Source organism: Oryzias melastigma, linkage group LG20 (genome assembly GCF_002922805.2).
Source record: "Oryzias melastigma strain HK-1 linkage group LG20, ASM292280v2, whole genome shotgun sequence".
In the NCBI taxonomy this organism is placed as follows: domain Eukaryota; kingdom Metazoa; phylum Chordata; class Actinopteri; order Beloniformes; family Adrianichthyidae; genus Oryzias; species Oryzias melastigma.
Window position 1 is genome coordinate 14,072,681 of NC_050531.1, and position 19,998 is coordinate 14,092,678.

The 19,998-nt window shown below is 38.6% G+C and overlaps 1 protein-coding gene and 1 long non-coding RNA gene across 2 annotated transcripts in view; one reads left to right on the forward strand and one right to left on the reverse strand.

The window, feature by feature from the left end:
* The first annotated feature begins 2,148 nt into the window (after positions 1–2,148).
* Positions 2,149–19,998, forward strand: part of ofcc1 (orofacial cleft 1 candidate 1) — a 79,157-nt gene continuing 61,307 nt past the window's right edge. The window contains exons 1-10 of the mRNA XM_036217419.1: positions 2,149–2,182; positions 5,975–6,045; positions 6,395–6,564; positions 10,718–10,822; positions 11,460–11,543; positions 13,948–14,142; positions 14,428–14,525; positions 15,799–15,885; positions 16,688–16,770; positions 17,958–18,069. Coding sequence (XP_036073312.1) covers positions 2,165–2,182; positions 5,975–6,045; positions 6,395–6,564; positions 10,718–10,822; positions 11,460–11,543; positions 13,948–14,142; positions 14,428–14,525; positions 15,799–15,885; positions 16,688–16,770; positions 17,958–18,069 — 1,023 coding nt within the window. The 5' untranslated portion in view covers positions 2,149–2,164. The remainder of the gene's footprint in view (positions 2,183–5,974; positions 6,046–6,394; positions 6,565–10,717; positions 10,823–11,459; positions 11,544–13,947; positions 14,143–14,427; positions 14,526–15,798; positions 15,886–16,687; positions 16,771–17,957; positions 18,070–19,998) is intronic.
* Positions 12,044–18,064, reverse strand: LOC118600253. The gene is made up of 3 exons (XR_004949863.1): positions 17,947–18,064; positions 13,930–14,133; positions 12,044–12,873 (listed from the first exon to the last, which is right to left on the reverse strand). It is a non-coding gene; the product is annotated as an uncharacterized LOC118600253 (long non-coding RNA).

Sequence of the window (19,998 nt, forward strand, 5' to 3'; positions counted from 1 at the left end):
CTTTTGGGTCTTCACCGATCTGCACATTTGATCCCCTTCCTTACAAAACCAGCTCAGAGTGTCCAACCGACTGAAGGGGTGAGAGTTCAAATCCAGACTGGGTCATACCAACAACCCAATTGCCTCCCTGCTTGACACTCAGTATTAAGGGGCTGGATTAGGGGGTTTCCTGAATGTGGCCGTGTCTGCAGCACATCACTCCTTAAGGGGATGGGTCAAAATTTCACAGACCTAGGTGTGTGACAACTTATGGGACTTTGACTTTAACTGTGTTTTATCCAGGCTGGGGACTGGCACAGGGAGACCCCGACTCAGCCCCCCTCTGTGGCGACATAGTTCAGGGGTAGGCAACCTTTAAAAGTAAAAGAGCCATTTGGACTTGTTTTCAGAAATTTGGATTTGCATTTATGACCTTCTTTTTGCTTTGTTTATTTTCTTTTTTTTTTTTTTTTTTAACAAATGTGAAGTATGTGAAACATTTTTTTGGCACAAACAAAAGCAAAAATATAAAAAGAAACTAGCATCTCTCAAAATGTAATTTTTATTTATTTATTTATTTTTTTTACGTTTTTACCTTTAGTAGAGGTCAAATTAGCGAAAAAGCTAGCTAATTGCTTAATTACAAACTGAACTTCAAATTACCATAAAATTCTTCGGTAAATTAAATCAGCCAAAAATGTTAGCATGTTGCTAAAATAAAAGCTAAACTCAAAATTAGCCTAAAACCCCCAGTGGATAACAAATCAATGAAAAATGTTGCTAAAATATTAGCTAAACTCCAAATTAGCATAAAAAACTCAGTTGAAGCCAAATTATAGCCAAAAAAGCATGTTGCTTAATTATGAGCTGAACTCCAAAATAGTCTAAAATTCCCCAGTAAACTAAATTTAGTCAAAAATGTTAGCATGTTGCTAAAATAGAAACTAAATTCTAAATCCGTTTACAGAAACGTTTGCTTACAAAATGTAGCTGCACACGTTTGTAGGTGTTGTCATGTCTGTGTTTCCTTTTTTTAATATTCAGCACAAATCATCAGCAAATTAACATTAGTTTGAGCAATGACTAAATTCTGCCAAGTTTCTCCCTAAAAGACTTTACATTTTCACACTTTCTTTCCCAGAATGCACGAACCTTCAGCAAAAACAAATTAGGTCATTTGTTAGCTTTACAATGGAGCTGGCAATTACATTGTTTAGTTTTTGGCAGAAGGAAAGCACTTTTACCAGCTAAATGAGCTTTTTTCACTCCTTTCACAGCATTACACTTTTACAACCAGATTCTCTAACATTTACAGACATTTCTTTAAGTAACTCAGGAATATAGTTCGCAGAGGGAAAATGATGATTAAATAAAGGATGTGTCACCTAAAATGCTGCAGAATCTTTAAAATATTTGAAAAAAAAGCATTTTTCTGTTATTTCCTATATTTGACACAAATAAAAACAGCTGGGAATATAACAAAAGAGTATGCTCTGCCAAGTTGTTGTTTTTTTTGTGTGGACCATCATAAGGTGCGTGGATATCCTGTGGTCTTTGCCTTGTTAACATGAATGGACCGCACACCCGCTCTGCTTTCACAGAGTTATTACGTCGAGTGTAATTTGAAACAATTACAAAAACACTAGCCCACTTGTTACAACACTCATTTTCCTTCACATATACAAACCACAAATTCAATAGCTTTACATGTTTTTCAATCACACCCAGTGGAGCTGTGTTCAGTGTGAAAAAGTATAGCATTTCATCCGACTTCGCATGGTATGGGATAATCTTTCACATTTTGCCCGGGGTTTGTTTTGCTATTTCAGCAGAAACTTGTGTGAGCCATGTGAATTACCATAGGACAGATGATAAAAAAATTGTGTTTTATCAGATGCAAATGAATAAACTATTTGAATAATTGGGATAAATAATTAGTAACAAATAGCTTTTTATTGTCTGAGATGCATATGATAACAATTTAAAAGCTATCAGCAGAAAAAAGACAATAAAACTGCTTGGAATGAGGTGCTTATTAGAATATAATTTTGCTAATCTTCAGAATAAAAGCAAGGTTTATGTAAATAACTCTCCTCACCTACAGTTTGGATTCCTATTTGTGCTTTTGTCTATTTTTGCTTATGTTCAGAGATCAGACGGTGATGGTCGTTTGCAGGTCACGGAGATGGACACCTCTGACAGGGTGAGTGCGGTCCCTGTTTGGTCCTCATTAGATTTCAGCAAGAAACCAAGGAGGTCAACGCTCGTATCTCTATCTCCCCGTCTCTCTAGAGGTGCTGGTCCAAATCTGACCGTTGACATTTAGCATTCCTTCGAGCTGCCTCTGCATTTTGAATGGGGATTGAGGGGTGCAGAGGCCAGCGCCTGGTTCTCAAGGGTAAAAACAAAAAGGCTCTTGAAAATCCTGTGGCGTTCCCATGATCTCTGCAAAGACCTTGATCCGACCTGCGTTGCATATTCGTTCCAAGGATTAGATCCCACACACACAAAAAAAGAAAATTCCGGATTTTCTCCAGTTTTCTTAACTGGCTCACTATTTAGCAACAATATGCAAATAGATGGCACTTTTTATTGACATTTCAAAGTCAGTGCAGGAGCTTGTACATGACATTTCATAGTGGAAAGTTTTCAAAGTCAATTTCCAAGGTTTTTCCAGTTACATACATAATCTGTTAGCATCAAAGGAGCACACATGCATAAATAATTGACTAATTCACTTAAAGGGGGCCAGCGTAGATTAATTAAGCCTGAATACTAATTATGTTTTCTGTCTACACCAAGTGAGGCCGTTGTTGTTTAGAAGAAACTGTTTGTTGGGTCACAATTACCGCGCACATATATGGCTGCTCTATAAATTACGATGCTTTTGCGTTTTAAGGGTAAACCTGCCTTTGAAACAAAATGCTAACCTTATCTTTAGTCATTAAAGTTTCTTTGTAGATGTTGCTATGACATTTCATTGACAAAGACAGTTTGAATATGTTAATAGATGAAAAGAAACACAAAAACAAAACTGCATTTATTTTATATATTAGTATAGGTTTTTATTTATTTAGAAATAATGTGTTTTTAAATGTTTACGCATAATTTTCCATTTAGAGGGTTGTTAGTCAGGGAGTAAAAAATGTGATCTTTGAATAAAATTTCCAGAATTTCCTTTAAATCTGAAAAATTCTAATAGATTTTGTGGAAATGGTGGCTCTGTCTGCAGCAAAAGCATGAGTGAAAGCGAGGTTTTGCTGTGTGCTCTCCCCTGGTAAGCGGCGCACACGGGGACAAGCTCAAAGCTGGGGCCTTGTTTACAGCTGTGTGGGGAAGAAAACAGGCAGACGTAAATGAGGGTTGACGGTTTCATGAAGCACAATTGCTTGATGGTAGATTCAATGTGACTGGGCTGAACTGGGCGATGATCCGTACAGTATGCAAAATTCACTCTCTAGCTGGTCTGTGCCCACCAGCCCTGAGCAGCAAGCGGTCTTCCCCAAGCCCTTCTAGCTATGCCTTTGAACGCAACAAGAACTGAACAAAGCGCCGTTGTGCACGATTCCTTTTGACAACAATCACATTTAAAGCGAAAGAAAGAGATAAAAGTAGGTGATTATGTTCTCAATTTGATTGCTAGGTAAGCATTTCATAAGGTTTTGTGGATTTAGTGCATGTAGATGACAAGAGAAGGCACCAGTTTTCTCCTAATATATATTTGTATCTGATAAAAGTTATATTATGAGGGATACACATTTCTTGGCACATAAACCTGTCTTGTTTATGTGGAATTTGATGGGGAAAAGATCCGAAACGTTCACCTTCGTTAACAAACTTTCCCAGCTCTTGTACGGCGAGCAGTCATCTCTGCTTCCCAACATCCCGTTGGTTTGATGAACCTCTGTGACACTTCGTCTCCTCAGGATTAAACTGCTGCAATCATTTTAGAAGTGCAACATCTGCATGTTGCATCCACTTATGACACATCAAATGGCAGTCTTGGGTCGGACCGAGGAGGCTGTCACAGTCGGAGGGGGTCTCGAGAGCAAGACGAGAATCGTGCGCTTCGCCTCAGCTCTGGAGACAGAAGCTCACATGGTGGTGTGTGTGGATTAGATTTTTAGTGACAGTAACTGGGAGCATTAGGCCCGAGGTGTGCGCGCTCTACTCGCTCTTTCCCCTTGTGCGTTTCACCAAGTTGAATTGCACTGGCACAGATGCACGCATAGTAATCAGATGACTTATTGGCATTTGGAAGACATGGAGCTAATTTAGTTTCCATTTTCAGAAACAAGGTTTTTGTGACACAGATTTGTAAAAAAACTCTGTACAGACAACAGAAGAATCCAAAAGAGTATCCTTAAAACGCGTCACTTTTTACAGCATTAGAAAAGTACAAGTTAGGTGTATTTAATTATTGTGTTCATAATTTATGCTTTAGTTACATTAAAATAGCAATCCTGTCTATTTAATCTTGTTTATTCCCAAAGACAACAATACAAACTGGAAAAAATAGAATAAAAAAAGTGAAAAGGTATAGCGAGAGAGGTTGCTGGAGCTTATCCCAATTAGAGCACAGAAAAGGCATGGTGCACCCTGGGCAAGTTTAATCAAACATTTTAACATGTAAAAACCCTTAATTGACTTTTGGCATGTTTTTACAGCTTGTTATAATTCTTATGTTACTAATTTTTAAACAGAAACATATTTTAGCTGACTCAGCATCCCTTATTTTTGTAAAAAAATCGAACAATATTAAATTGGAAACAAATTGCTTATTTATTTTCACAGAATTTTACAGAATTCGCTAATAAACACCTTAAGAGTGTTATCTGTTTGCATAAAGTTGCAGAAAGTTGCTTCAGTCAGTCAAGAGGAATAAAAAAAAAGTCACATTTTTGTTCTGCACACTATGTACAAGTCAGAAAAAAATGATTGGTACCCAGTCGAAAAGAAAATGGTTTTTAAATAAGTTACAATTAGATAAGCATTAATCTCTGTGGTATAAATGAATGTCTTGCTGTAGGGCTTGCTGAATGTAAAAACAGATTTACCAAAACTCTTCTTACCAGATTGGTCTGGAAATAGTCTTCTGCTATTTTAATTGCTCTGTCATTTAGAGCCGAAATAAGCCCCCCCACCAAACATTCTGCCCCTTGATTTTGCCTTTGAAATTAAATATTGTATACAAATACATGCTGTTCATGGGCATGGGCACAGTTCATCACCAAAATCTGCATAAAATGATGCTTAAAAAGCTCCATACGCTTTGAGAAACAGAGCTCCTTTATATGGTTTAGTCTTCTGTAAACACATCAATAACCAAAACAACTACTTACGCCTTTTACCTCCGATTTTGTGTAGTTCTCGGAAATAAGAGAAATGTGGGAGAGCAGCTTATTCCTTATTCATCTAATTCAAAAGAAAACAATGTTCTCTTCATCCTGACTTTCTTTTATTTTCTTCTAATGACAAACAGAAATGCAGAAAAATACAGCAGTCGTGCCTCATTTTAATTACATTAAGAAGCATTGGCTTTAAGAAGAACAAAACACCTAAACTATTTTTACTTCTAGTTTATTGGCGAATTGGGTTAGGTTCATGCAAATGAGAAAAGTACAAAGTGTGCCAGAATTTGCATGGGCTTTTGCACACCAAATCTGTGCACTCTCACGCAGCTCGTGCAAAAAAAATAAAAATAAAAAATGCACAATTTTACAAGAGACAGTTTTGTTGCTTATTCATTTCTGAAACAAGGAGGAAGTATTTTAATGTGACCTTCATTACACATTCATGTCAACTTTTCTTATCTATTTATGATTAAATTCCTTTCCACTCCTGTTGTTCAATTAGTGCTTGACCCCTTTAGCGGCGATGTAAATTAAATGACATTTCAGTGTCGTCCCATATTTAAAATACTGCGTTAGTTGCGGATCATAAATGATGATCTTCATTCTGCAGCTAATTTATTCATTTAACAATTTCCCTCCAGAAGTTACAGCAGAAGGCTCTGCAGCAACCTAAGCAGAAGAAATCCAAGTCGGCTGAATTTCTGATGGGTGAGTCCTGCTTGATGAGTTATTGCTCATAATTTGTGTAAGGATTAATTAACTAATTACAGACAAATGGCTTTGGGCTAAATTTTGCTCTTGCTTGTCAGGGCGCAATTTGTAATTATTTTAATCATTTCTTCTTCTCCTCTCTTTTTTTTCCTCCTTCTGCAAGATTCTGATTTAATTTTAACCTAATTGTGTTTTAGTATCATCTAAGGAGGATGCGGCTTGAGCGTTTCAGGGGAGAAAAATCACCACCAGAATTTTGCCGTTTATTATTTGATTTTGTCTTTCTAGTTTAGACATATTTGATTTTGTTGTGTCCCTTTTTGTGTTTTTTCTTTAATGTGAACAGGAAGGGAAGACAGCGACACTGTAGTGGGCATAGATAACCCAGCCTTCGATGGAGAAGGAAGCACTGAGCTTCCTCCGACTTGGCTGGGGAGAAAAATGCGAGGTGACAGGCCGGATAGCACCCTTGCAGCTCACCATAAAAAAATGGAGCTGCAAGCCCCTGCCAAAGAAAGAGGTGAAGCTTCATTCTTCATTAGCCTCAAATCTGTTGACAGTAGATGTGTTCCTGATCTAACCTTTCTCTCGCTTCCTCTTCCGTTCTCTCTTGGTTTTGGGTGCCCTTGGTCGTAGCATTCCAAAGCAAGCGTGTCCAAACAAGCAGCCCTCGTATAACTTCGTCTTCACTTGAGAGCGCCGCGTTAGTGGGTGTTCTGTCTCTATCTAGAAGTACCCTTGACACAATCAGCCTCGACTCCCACTCTCAGCTATATGCCTTGTGGTGGGCTGGAGTCATAGGAGAGTGAATTTACATATGCTACCATGTTACCAAGCTGATCCGTTGTCTGTGCAGTGTACTCACAACACCCCCAAAACACAGCTCAAGGCCAATCAGGCATACAAATATGCCCCCTTATAATTCAGTATGTCAGAGGGAACTCTTGAGGAATGGGATGGTAAATTAGGATGTGTTCAAGGTTGTAAGTATGCCAGTTTTCTCAGCCATGAGTCATATCTTAGATTCTTGATTCATTGTGCTTTTTTTATTTATTTATTGCTTTTGCACTAAAAGGGCTGTAATAATTACATGTTTTTATGTGCAAAACAATTAGTTTGTTAATGCAATTTAATATTACCATTATACCAGTTATTAGCACTTTGGTGGGATCTTGACACCATTCTTTATAGAGTCTTATACTTTAAGGGTTTCTTCTTGGATGTTAGGTTAACAGTGAATATTTATGACAACACAATTGTTTAGAAGATTGAGAATAAGATCATTTTTGATCTCCATTTAAGCTTGGTAACACAGTCTAAATTATTAAAGGTGTCTGGAACCAGGTTTTTGACTCGTGGGTTCTAAATTTACCAAAAGAGCGGATGCATAGCATGTTTTGGTAATCCTCCTTAAAGGCAAAAAAAAGCATGGAATCTGGACAAAAACATGCTTCAATTTTGATTGAAAATTGATAGATATATTTTAAAACAGAACATTCTGGAGTTTTTATGTTATAACTGTGGCTTTTGGTCTTATTTTAGTGTCAGTTACGTCAATGAGCTGATGTCCTCCAGGGAAAAACGCATACTTAGAGAAATGCGTGCAGGAATGATCGGAAAAATGACCGTCTGACTCGGAAAACACGTCAGAAATGAACGTCAGAAAAACTGTAAAAATCTTCCAAGACCACATCAATGCGGAATAACTTTCTTGACCAAAGCAAAGGTAAATCCATGGGTAGACACCAGTGTTACAGTGAAATTAAAACATTATTAAGGATTAACAGCAGCATTTATTTCAGTTTGTCAGGCCAGATTAAATAGCATGGGGCATGTGGCCCCTGGGCCGTGAGTCCAGCCCTGTTTCAGAAAATAACCAAATGTATGAGTTTGATTAGACTACTGACAAATGAATATTTCATGGCATAAAAAAAATACAGCCTTTCAGCAATGAATGTTTTTTTTTTTTTTTTTTTTGCAGCCAAGGTACACTTAAGGCACACGTAAGGCTAGATGACAAAAAAATAAATTATTTCTTAATCTCCTCCAGTGTGTACTTCACTCGTACAGCTAGAGCTGTACCGTAGGGCCATTTTAAACGTTACTTCCGTCTGTCTGTGGCTCAGTTTGAGCTATAACCCCTAGAGGGGGGAAATACAAATAAAATTGAGGGATCTTTTTATTTTTGTCTTGATGCAAATAAGAAAAACATAATCCCACGAAGCTGGAACAATCCCATGCGCTACAACGGCACTCGCAGTGCTTCTCCGGGCTGCTGGGCAGCTAACCGGCGGCGGACAAGCAGAGCGGGCTTAGCTACCCAAGGACCCACACCCTGAGCAGTAGACCTCGCTAGATCTGCTGGGCGACTGGATAGTAGCGAACGCTACCACCTCTGCCAGAGCCTGAGCAGCGGTGACGGCTATTGGCTATTAGCTGTGCTCGCCAAGTTATCCAGGCAGCTAGCTAGCGTACCTATCTAAGCTGGAAGGACAGCTGAGGATCTATCCAGTGTGTATCCCGCCTTTGCCCAACAGTAACTGGGACAGTTTCCAGGAACCTAGCGGCCCCTGCGGGTTGGGAAAATGGATGGAAGTTCATGACGAAAATCCTTGCATCATGCCGCCATATTTCTACTCTTTGATCTAGTCACTGAAAACGCCACGTGCTCAAAGCTGAGTCCCTGATTGGTTGTCGCCCCACGTCAAGCTCGCCACCAAAATTGGGCTGTGCTGCGGCAGATTGAGACTTTACATTGACTTAACATTGAAACTTTCCGCCTCCTCCGCCTCTGGCCGCATTTGGTGCAAATACACCATAAGGCAACTCCATTTCCCATCATCCCTTTGTTTACACTCTCTCCTGCTAGCTTACAGCCCTTCCACAACCCCAAGCTAACATTACCAGTCCAACAAAACTACCGAGCAGTATTGGAACTAGTCAGCTGTACAGTTTCAAGTCAGATGCTTACATAGGTAAGGAAAACTAGGATGAATATGAATCTAGAGGTTTACAAGTGGAGGCATCAAAATGGAACGGAGGAGGGAGATTGTGATTTGCCTTTGCAGGTTTTACGTCACAAGTTTTTTCAAGCTGTATTTTTTCATCTATTATAAATTCACCATCATTTGAATAAAAAAATACTCTGAAATGCAATTTTAATCCTAATTTCATATAGATAAAATGAGAAAAATGCTACAAGAACATGCTAAACATATTACCCCCTAATATGCTCTTATATGAGTTAAAAACAATAATAATAAAAAAAAACTAACATTTTGACCTTTATGATAATGAATTGATATTTTAAGATCCAGGGCTTTTCATGTAGCTAAAAACTCAGTAGCCGATGGAAGTGTCCAAAACACTAACCAGCATCAGCAAAAAAAAAAAAAAACGGTTTCATGTCTGTGATGCTTTGGCCTTTCCAACCATTCATTATCTCCTCGTGTGTTATAAGTTTCCTTCCCAGGAAGAAATGCTACTTACTGATATTGTGCATGTAAGAACAGATAATTGAAATTTTCATCAGAGGGATATATTGGAGGGCAGCCAGACTATTTAGGTAAATCACAGCTATGACTCAAAAGGCGATTCACAAAGCTACTACCATTATGCAAATTTGTATTTGAAAAAAGGGTTTCATAACCTCAGAGCTATTTGCTGAGAAATTGTTCAAACTCCACTGCTAACTGTGTAGAGAGATTTAACATGTGAATTTCACACTCAATTTATGATGCTATTGAAGAGTCATACCGCTGCTCCTCAGTTAATAAGTTTCAGTCCGGGTTTTAAGCTTCAAGTAGGGACAGCGTGGAAAACCTTCATGTATTCAAGAGAAAAGAATCCCGTCTAACACTTTCTTTTTTTTTTTTGAAGTGGTGGTTTAGTGGTGCTTTTGTCCGGCCACATTTTTATGCATCCAAATGTGGATCCTCGCATAAAGGAAGCACCTTTATAACGTGATTTCATGCAGTGTTTGTTTTATTTGACCTGAAAAAGTACAGCTTATCTAAAATATTCAAGACCCTTTTAGAGTTTGAAAAAAAAAAAAAGCTTCTTGGTGGGGTGTGCTCATAAGAGACCGATCCCTGGAGCCATTCCATAAACGTGCTGGAGCAGATATGATACCTATAGGTCAGTGATTGCTAATAAGAAGTCAATGAGACACAGGTTGTTGTTTTTTTTCCCCATTGAATCTCCCCTTAAAAACTTTCCAGGTCCTCTTGGACACTGACCGAAGAGTATTTAGAAGGTATTGTCTTTGAAATTCCAAGTACTTTTGGGCTTGTAGACTTACTCATTAGTTTCTTTTGAACACTCCAAACATATGGCAGTCGTATTTAAGAGATTGCCTTCCGTGACCTTTTGCAGCATGCTAATTAAGCCCCAGAGTACCTCAGGCCTCAGAGAGGTGCTTTGAGAAGCCCGGCAGTCTCGTTCCCACTCCGTGCTCCTGAATTTGTGTCTCATTTTGGCTCTGCCTTATCTGGCAGAAGCTGCTGCCACTGCCCTTCCACAGTGTGGGTTTCAGAATTAACATTTTGCTTCATGTGCTTCTAATAACCACTAACCTGAACCTGTACAACTCCCTCATTCCTTTCCCATGTAACCTCCCCCCCAACTCCCAGTCCCTCTTTCTCTCATTCACTCTCCTCTCACACTTTCCACAGGAAATGAACATGCCCAAAATTACTTTGACCCATCGTCGGCAGAGCAGATAGACCCTAGGCATCACAGGACGACTGGGGTCAGCACTAAAGATGAGTTGGAATTAAGTATGCCATTCTCTGTCATAATGGTTCTCCTCGGTTCATTAAAGAGGGGTGAAAGAGATCACTGAGAGAAGCCTGCCATTTCTGAGTCTATGTAAATACACTAAGCGATGGCACTGCTAGATTGGCTACCCAACTTGTTGTCATTGATGAAGGTCATGTATCATTGGTCAGTTTTCATTTCACCGTAGCGATTTCTCTCCCTTGTCAAGTGACACACGCAGAGCCATATCAATAGTTTGCAGCCCCCTCCTTAAGGAGGCCTATTAAAAGCAAGCTCTTGGGAGCCAAGTAATATGCATGTTATAATGAAACCTGGCTATTAATGGAGAAGCCATTTCACCTGTATCTTTTGGATATCACTGCCGTGTAATACCAAAGGATTCACCAAATCAAATCTCATCACAGCTTGACAGGTTGGCTAACAGGCATGTTAATGCTCCTATTTCATTACCCCTCTGCATGCACTTCATTTTCACCCCTCTCCAGCCACCGCTAATATCTCAGGTTTGCATGTTAAGATGTGCTTTAGATTGACTCCTGTGATAAGTACAAAGTAATTTTGAAGCCCGTAAACGCATGTAATTTGCCGTCACTGCTGAAGATACTCTAATTTCTTTGTAATTGTCTTGATTTGTAGCAATACTAAACGCAGATGAAAACAGGTTGTATGAAAGGATGGCGGCTTTGCTGGAGGACGATGACACGTCTTTAGACATACCTGGTATGTATCCCTTTAGCATGCAGCAATCACATTCATACTGGGCTGTAGGTTGCCTTATTTGAATTAAAGTAATCTAAATTTGCAAAAACAAACTGAAATGCAAAATCAATCCACTCTAAAACACCATGCTCATTTTTTTTCTATTTTTTGACCCCATTTTATTTTAATAGGGATCAGGCCCAAAGTTATTGCCAGTCCCACTACAGGGTCCAGGTAGAATATTGGGGGTTTGGGTGTGCTGAAAGTCTGGAGTGACAAAATGGATTAAAAAAAACAATCATATCAATTCTTCTGCCCATATATCTATGTCTTATAAGTTTATCTAGAATGCTTTTCCTGACTGTACTATCTGCATTTACCGGGCTTGGGACAGGCCCAAGTAGGTCACCGGTTTGTGCCCTCTTAAGGTTGAATTTGTCTATTTTTATATCTGTCTGTCTACTTGTCCATACATCCTACGATTGCTTTATTTTATTTTATTATGTCTGATTCTTTTGCCATTTTTATTTTATTTATTTATTTATTTTTAAGTTTTATTTCTAATTTTGGATTATTGCAGGCCAGCACATTTGAGGGGCATTTAGGGGCACACTGCCCCCTGTGCCATGCCTATATCCAGCCCCAACAGAGATGCAGATTCTAAGCAGATTCTAAAAATATATATATATATTGTTAAAATTGAAAGTTACATTATACATTCTTTTAACTTGATGAAAATGTATAACAATAAAAACTGCACTACCATTTACATTCACCGGGCTTGGGACATGTACAAGTAGGACACTGGTTTGTGCCCTGTTGAGGTTGTATTTCTTTATTTCTTTGTCTGTCCATTCATCCTTACGTTTTGCTTTTAAGAATTTTTATATTTCTTGGGCTTTTCGAGAGAGTTTTATTCCACTGTTTTTTTTTTGCAATTTTTTTTCTGTAGTTAATTTTTGATTTTTTTTTTTTTTTTTGGATGCACATTTCCTATGTCTGGCCCTGACCAAAATGCATATTCTAAATAAAAAAAAAAAAAATTCTATTAATTGTTAAAAAGTGAAACTCAAAATTTGACAATATTTTAATTTGATAAAAATTTATAGCACCACAAACTTTATATAAATGAGATTTTACACAGAAAGTACAGCCATAATAAAACAAAGAGTAAACTAGAAAGAGGCTCCCTTGTGCTTTCCAAGCACAGCCATTGTCTCACAGTAGGCGTGTCTTCCCTCATTAGTTCGGTGAGAAGGCCAACACTGGGAAGGTTGAAGCTTAGCATTGTTCTGGGTGAAGACAGTCGTACCAGATCCTGTTGACATGGCGCACATCTCCCTTGTAATTCCTGCGCACAAGTGATGGGTTTAGGCCCGCTTCAACACGCTAGAATTTACTAGGCTTGTATTATTTTCTATTGTCTTGGATTTAGCTGTACCAGCGAGATTAGCAGCCCTATTCATTGTCTCCGAATGTTCATGAAATCCCACAGTGAAAGTAAAGAGGATCTTGGATTAACAGTGCCAGGCAAAAAAAGAGGCAGAAAACAGGAAAAGAGAGGCAGGAAAAGAAAGAGACAGCTCTTCTGTAATGGAGTCCAACTCCTGTGACTGCCAGTTAGCACTTCAGTCTTTAAGACAATTACCTTAAGCAGTTGTACCAATGCCCCCCACCGGTACAGACTGCTACGTTCTTTGCAGCGGTAAACCGGCTCGGAGGTCCATATGAACCAAATGCTTTTTCTGACTTTAGTTTCTAAATTTGTACACATATTTAGCTAAATATGGCAGAAAGCACAACTGAGAACATGACTGAGAGTTAAAAATACATTTTATGGAAATAATTGTTTTATTTTGCATGTTTCACCCTCCTCGAGTTCTATGGCTTTAAATAGATATCTTCAAATCTAAAGATCTTTATGTTCAATTGAAAATACCACTAAATAAAACAGAAAAATGCTAGAAATGTTGATTATGTACTCAAAATACGTGTTTCTATGTAAAAAAAAGTAGAAATTTAACCAGTTTGGAATATTATTTACTTTAAAAAAGAGATGAAAAAATATTTTTTTTCAAAAGTATATTTTAAAAATAGAATATCTATTTGATTATTTTTTTTAAAATAAGTAATTGAATATATTGCTTATAATAAATTAACCATAATATAATATAGTCAGTATCTTTAACGTATTTATTTGCATTTGTATGTTTGAAAGGGTTACTTTTAGTGTTCATATTTTATAAATCCTTACCAAGTTTGGTGCTTTTAAAAACAAAAACACAACTGTGTGAATGTGTGTGTTGCCGCTAAATATGCTCATCCATCAGTTTGGAAATCCGTCTGCTGATGTTTGTGAATGCACACACATTGTGTAGTAGTGGTGTGCACGAGTCTGCTTACTCACTGATGCACATCTCTCCAGGTACACTACAAGCCTCCAGGGATGATGAGGTGTTGGAGGTGAAGGCGGGTGATCTGGTGCTTCAGCGGCGACTGCTGCTCCACAGTGGTGGTGACGCCTCGGGCTCTGGGCCCTCGCAGGCCCACGCCACTGCCAAAACACGAGCCAAGGGTGGAGAACTCCAAGCAGGGAGGATGGAGATGGGCACTGTAAAAAGTAACGCTTTGTTCTTTATTCAGCTTCAAATTTGATTTATCTGTGCAGTATTAGTAGGGTTATATCAGTAAATAGAGTTTTTTTATGATCCATTGTAAAATTTACATCGTTGAATAAACCATGAAAACCAAAAAAGATTTTTGTGAGACCGTCTTTTACAAAGACATCTCAACAACACATATTTACGGGGTGAAGTGGGTCAAGTTAATCCCGCGCGCTGCTGCAGAACATTACGTTTTTGTCAAATGTTAGGAGGTTTTTGATGTCATAAGTTATTTCTTGCAGCGAGGACAGCTGAGGAAGTGATTCCCCACTACGCCCAGCAGCTGAGGGAGCGTGTGCAGCCTGACATGATCACGCTTGGCAGCCTTTCACTGCAGCAGGTCAGGGCTACAAAGAGGAATATCTGTGTCATCATCCCATACTCACCAGCACATCAGCCTTGTCCATTATGCTGCATATCAGTGGTTTGGCTAATGGACAGAGTGTGTGCAAGTGTGCATGTACATTTGTCTGGTTTTCTCTGTCTGTTTGTCTGCTGACTTACTAATTTTCCCTCTCCTACTCCGCGTTCTCTCTTCATCCAAAACCTTTTACCGAAATGTGGCTCTTATTTTGTTTGTTTGACGAAAGCCGTTCTAAACCTCAGCTGTGAAATTTCTTTTTGTGTAACAGGCATTCGAGGTATTTCACAAGTTACATTCCTCATTCATCCTCAGCACAAAACTGCTGCACGGATTTCAACTCCATCTTCTGTTCCAAATATGTTATGCTCGCACAATTAATTTATTTACAGACTCTTTCATTCTGCCTTTTAACTTTGTCGTGCATTATTATGCATATTTGTCTCTCACTGAAGCTTTCAGAAAAATAAAAAATAGAGCATGACTACATATTATTTTCGAACAGGAGAGAAAGGATTTTTCTAAGCTAGCTTTAAGATCTGACGCCTTTTTTTTCCCTAAAAAGGAGCCTTTTATTTCAAAGAGGAAAGGAAGTGGATGCAAGAACATAAGGTTTTCATTGTCTTGGAAAAAGGAGACTGCAAAGAATTATAGACATTAAGGCATATGAAAACAGGATGCAGAACTTCTATCCACTGTATTTTTAGTTCTAATCTGATTTGAAAGACAGATGGGGTGTCAATTTACATGAAAAGAGTAAATGTAAGTGTTTACAAAATGTTCAGTGTTTCTCATTGACTCATCTTCCTATATGAGAATAGTCAGTGGCATCCACTCTGTAATTTATCAGTATTGGATCAGTGTTATCTTATTCTGCTATTATATGAGCGGGCTCCCCTACTGCTTTCACACCCACCTCCCATTGAAAGTGCATCATCCACCAGAGATTTGAAATCTATTTTGAAAAAAAAAAAAAAAAAATTACAGACTTTTCCCGTTTATCTGTATTTCACAATACAAAGACTGTACTGGGCTGTCACTTAGCAGTTTCAGTACATCTGAATGGGGAGTATGAATGTGCTGACTGAATGTAAAAGCGGCAGATACACTCATCAAACGCTGCATGTCTTTAGGGCCTGGCTTTGAATCGATCGCCTGCAGATTGCATTACAGTTGTGTTTAATTCTGTCATTATGGGGCAGTGTATTGTTTCCCAAAGTAAGTCTGTGTTTGTATTAACACACATTTTTAGCAACAAGCTCAGAATAAACCCTTGAAGATGACTGAATGGGAAAAGAGAAAGAAAAGGCTGGCTTCCCTTTTCACCGGGAACAGTGAGGTAATGGCCTGTGTGTTGTATTCTCTTAAGCAAAATAACTCTTCAAGATTTCACTATTTTTTATTTTAACATAAATATTCAAACAGATTATATGGAGCCCCCAAGGGGATCTCGAAGATAAAAAAAAAAAAAGTTTTTTTTTTTTTTCTAAAAATAAGTTAAAAGAACACCTATGGTTAGTAACCAGATGGTAACTGATTTTTTTTCCCCTAAAAATTGAAGTAAAAAAACAAAACAAAAAAGCATTTCTGTAACTGGTGTACACCAGATATTTTTACTTATTATTATTATTTTTTTAATTTAAGTACAAAAAGTAAAAAAAAATAGGTTAGTACCTGATGTGCACTATACGGAGCCCCAAAAGGGACATCGAAGTAAAAAAAAAAATTAACGCATAAGGTTGAAAGCAAATAATTTCTGTTTACTATCTGGTCTCATATACTATCTGTTGCGCACTAGATAGTAACCATAAAATTATTTTTTTGTTTGTTGGTTTAGAAAAAAAGAATGTTGCACTTCAATTTTTTTTTTAACTTTTATGTCCCTTCAGGGACTCCGTAAGCACCAGATAGTAACTGTATAAAGATTGAAGGAAAAAAAATGTTTAGTAACTGATGCACACCAGATAGTTATTACTTTTTTATTTACTTAAATTTTTTGGGGAAAAAAAAAAATCTTCCAACTTTTTTTTTTATTTACTTTAATGTCCCTTTAGGGGTTCCGTAGGATTAAACACTTAATTTCAATACTAAAAAATATATATACGGTAGCTTTTGATTCCAATCTTTGGCTTATTTAACAGGGCTTTCTAAAGAATGCGTCCTCACCCAGAGACTGTGATGAAGCGCTCAGACCACAGCCCAGGCTGAACACGCTGTTTCCATGGTAAGTACAACCCCTTTCATTTTTCTCCCCATATGTAAAATTGATGTCACATGACTGTAATCATTAATTGTGCGAAAAGCATTTGTATTCCCACTGACATTCCAGATTCATATGTCCTCTGCATGGCTTCTCCTGTCGGCAGACATTGCATTGTGGGTAATATGGCTCGGGGGCACCGAAATCTGTCCGTGTCATTGGGCTCGGAGGTGCATCAATTCTTGGTCCATCTACTTTAGTCAGAGATCACACATCACATCTTGTGGTGGAAGCCCTGCGGGCGATCAGCTTAGCATGTTTAAGTTTTTAGTAATTACGGACCACTACAGTGGCTGACATGATAAAATCAGGAAAGCGATTGTACACATCCAAATCGTCCTAGTGCCGCGCTACGTTATGGGTGGGTGCTAGTCGGACACCAGCCCTGTCAAATGAATGTGGTTTGAGGTTTAGCAAGATGTCCTCCTCTAGACAGCGATGAACCCTGTAAATTCCTTCTGATATCAATAGTGGGTGGCTATTAGACATGGGAGACTTTGTATGCATCACCTAGGGCTACATCCGCCCTAAAATGGAGAAGAAATTATTTCACTTTTCTCTCCCTATGCCCATAGATGAAAAAAAGAAGACCAGCGACACAAGGCTGACTTGTGGTTTTTTGCAACAAATGTGTAATTCATTTGTTTCCACTGTCTCTGATTTAATGGAGGTTGAGTAATTGCATTCAGAAGCACACTGCGCTGTGTTGTGAACTGATGAAAGCACATGTAATACTTTTGATAGGGAAACAGGGAGGAGGGAGGGGAGCAGGGAAAAGAAAGATCCAGTGTCTGCCTTTGATACAGAGCATTTATTTGCTAAATTATCCGTCCTTTAACAAGCATCTTATCCCCAGTCCCAGGCAGGCCGGGGCCCCTGTGATATTGCTTTATTTTGAGGAATTAAGAAAGGTGGCGAGGAGACAGAGCAAAGCAAGCGCTTATTACATTACCCCTGATAAGATTGAAAGGCAGGGAAAAGCAGGAGAGAAAAACAAGAGTGAGAGACACGACGGAAAGTGTTTTGTTGGGGTTTTATTAGGCTGAGCCGCTGTCGGCTCCAGAGTTAAGCGACACTCCGTCTAACACAGAGGTGGGTGTAAACAGGGTTATCCCCTGTGTTTGTGTGTGTTACACGCACGGCCGTCGCAGCGCTGAAAGCCCGTCAGTCAGCGTGCTGGGGGGAGGCCAAGGAGACGGCAAACACGGCCAGATGACGGCACTCCTGGAATCCTCCGCTTTGGCGTCACGCCCCCTGTGGCCGGTAAGATGTGCACACTGCTGTGACTTCAAACTAAAAAGAGAAAAAACAAGCAGGAGGCATGTAAACAGGAAGTGACATCATATGTCCTCAATTTGAATTGGTTCCCTAACTTTACGTCTTCTTCCTATTTATCCCTACAAGCGGACAGAAATGGGCCATCACCGAATCCCTAAATATATAGTGCAGGACTATCTAGTGTCCAGGGTTTAGAAAGCGAATCAGAAAAATCCTCACTACATTTTTTTTTTAAATAGCAGATATGACAACACAGATTTCACAAAGTGAAAATCTAATCAAAATAAGCATTTTACGAAGATTATTGTGTTCTGACGATGAAAAAGTTGATGGCTTATAAAGAAAAAGACATTTTAACTCTTTCAATTGCCAAGAATTGTTCAAGTGCAATGCATTGTGGTCTATATTTGCCAATCTAGCTAGCATCGATGCACACCGGTTGTATGTATTTATTTATTTATATTTAAACCGCTAGTATGACATCACCAATTTCACAACGTAAAAATCTAATCAATACAAACATTTCACAACATCTATTATATGACTCTATTGTGTTCTGATGATGAAAATGTGGATGGTTTATTCAAAAATTACATTGAAACACATTTTTTTCTAAAATTGTCTAACTGCAATGCATTGTGGTCTTTGTTCGCTAATGTAGTGAGCATCGATGCACACTGGTTTTTCGCAAATACTTCTGGGAAATTTCTAGGGCACTTGATTTTGGAGTTCACTATCTCCGAGTAAGAGACTATATCACGCCCTGGAATTTAAAAGCAATTCAGACATCATTCTCACTATTTTTCTTTCATTTTTTTTAACGCTGGATTTGACGTCACCGATTACATATTTGAAAATCTAGTTAATTTGAACATTTTACGGCCTATTTGTGCCTCAACTGTGTTCTGATGATGAAAATGTGGATGGTTTATTAAAAAAACTTACATTTAAACATGTTTTTTTGCAAAAATTGTTCGACTGCAATGCATTGTGGTCTACATTTGCCAATATAGTGAGTATTGATGAACTTTGGTTTTTCGCGAAGACTCCTGGAATTTTCAAACTGTACATTTGGACAGCATTACAAAATGGCAAACACACTATATAGTAAGCTTTATACCATGTAGGGAAGGAATTCAGATGTAGCCAACTTCTTAAAATGTGGGCGTATTTATTTTTCGATGATGTCATCAATAGTCGCCAGTCCTTTAACGTTAGTGCTCAGCTGCCAGCGCTCAGACAATACATGGCATCGATGTATAACTTTAAAAAGTCATGCAAAAACTTAATACATACATCTAAATATAAACTTCTGTGCTTCAGAGCACACCTACATGAAGAAATGTGTTTCTCCTCTACGACATAAGAACAGCATGGATCACTCTACCAGTGGAAGGATAGCCAAGTCCTTAAAAAACACACGAGTACAGCTTCAAATGTCCCTACAATTGGAGCAATAGGGAGAAGTCAGAGGAGCACAGAACAGATTCGGCCTCCGAGTGTGGTCACAGAAGATCCTGATCCCGAGGTGATCCCATCGGATTATCAAAAAAACATTGTGGTATTTGTATTAAAAAGAAAAGCTCCTGATGTAATTGTGTGAAATCCTGCACCAATGCGAGAAGGAGAAAATTATAAGCCCTTAATTTCTACTTTTTTTATTTTGTCTTCAATGTGTATACAGCTTCTACATCCAGTATGCTTACTATCCACTTTTTCACCGGATATCAGGGATGCTTTGTGTGGATGGTAAATATAAGTAGGTGGAAAATGGAGGTGAAGAATGCCGAACAGAGGCAGAGGAAAGAAAAGGAAGCCAGTGAAAGGGAGAAGACTGCAGCTTTAGCACTAGCATCTCCAGCTGTGGGAGGAGTGTGCTGTTGTGTTGCATCTGGGGATGAGGCTGCCATGCCA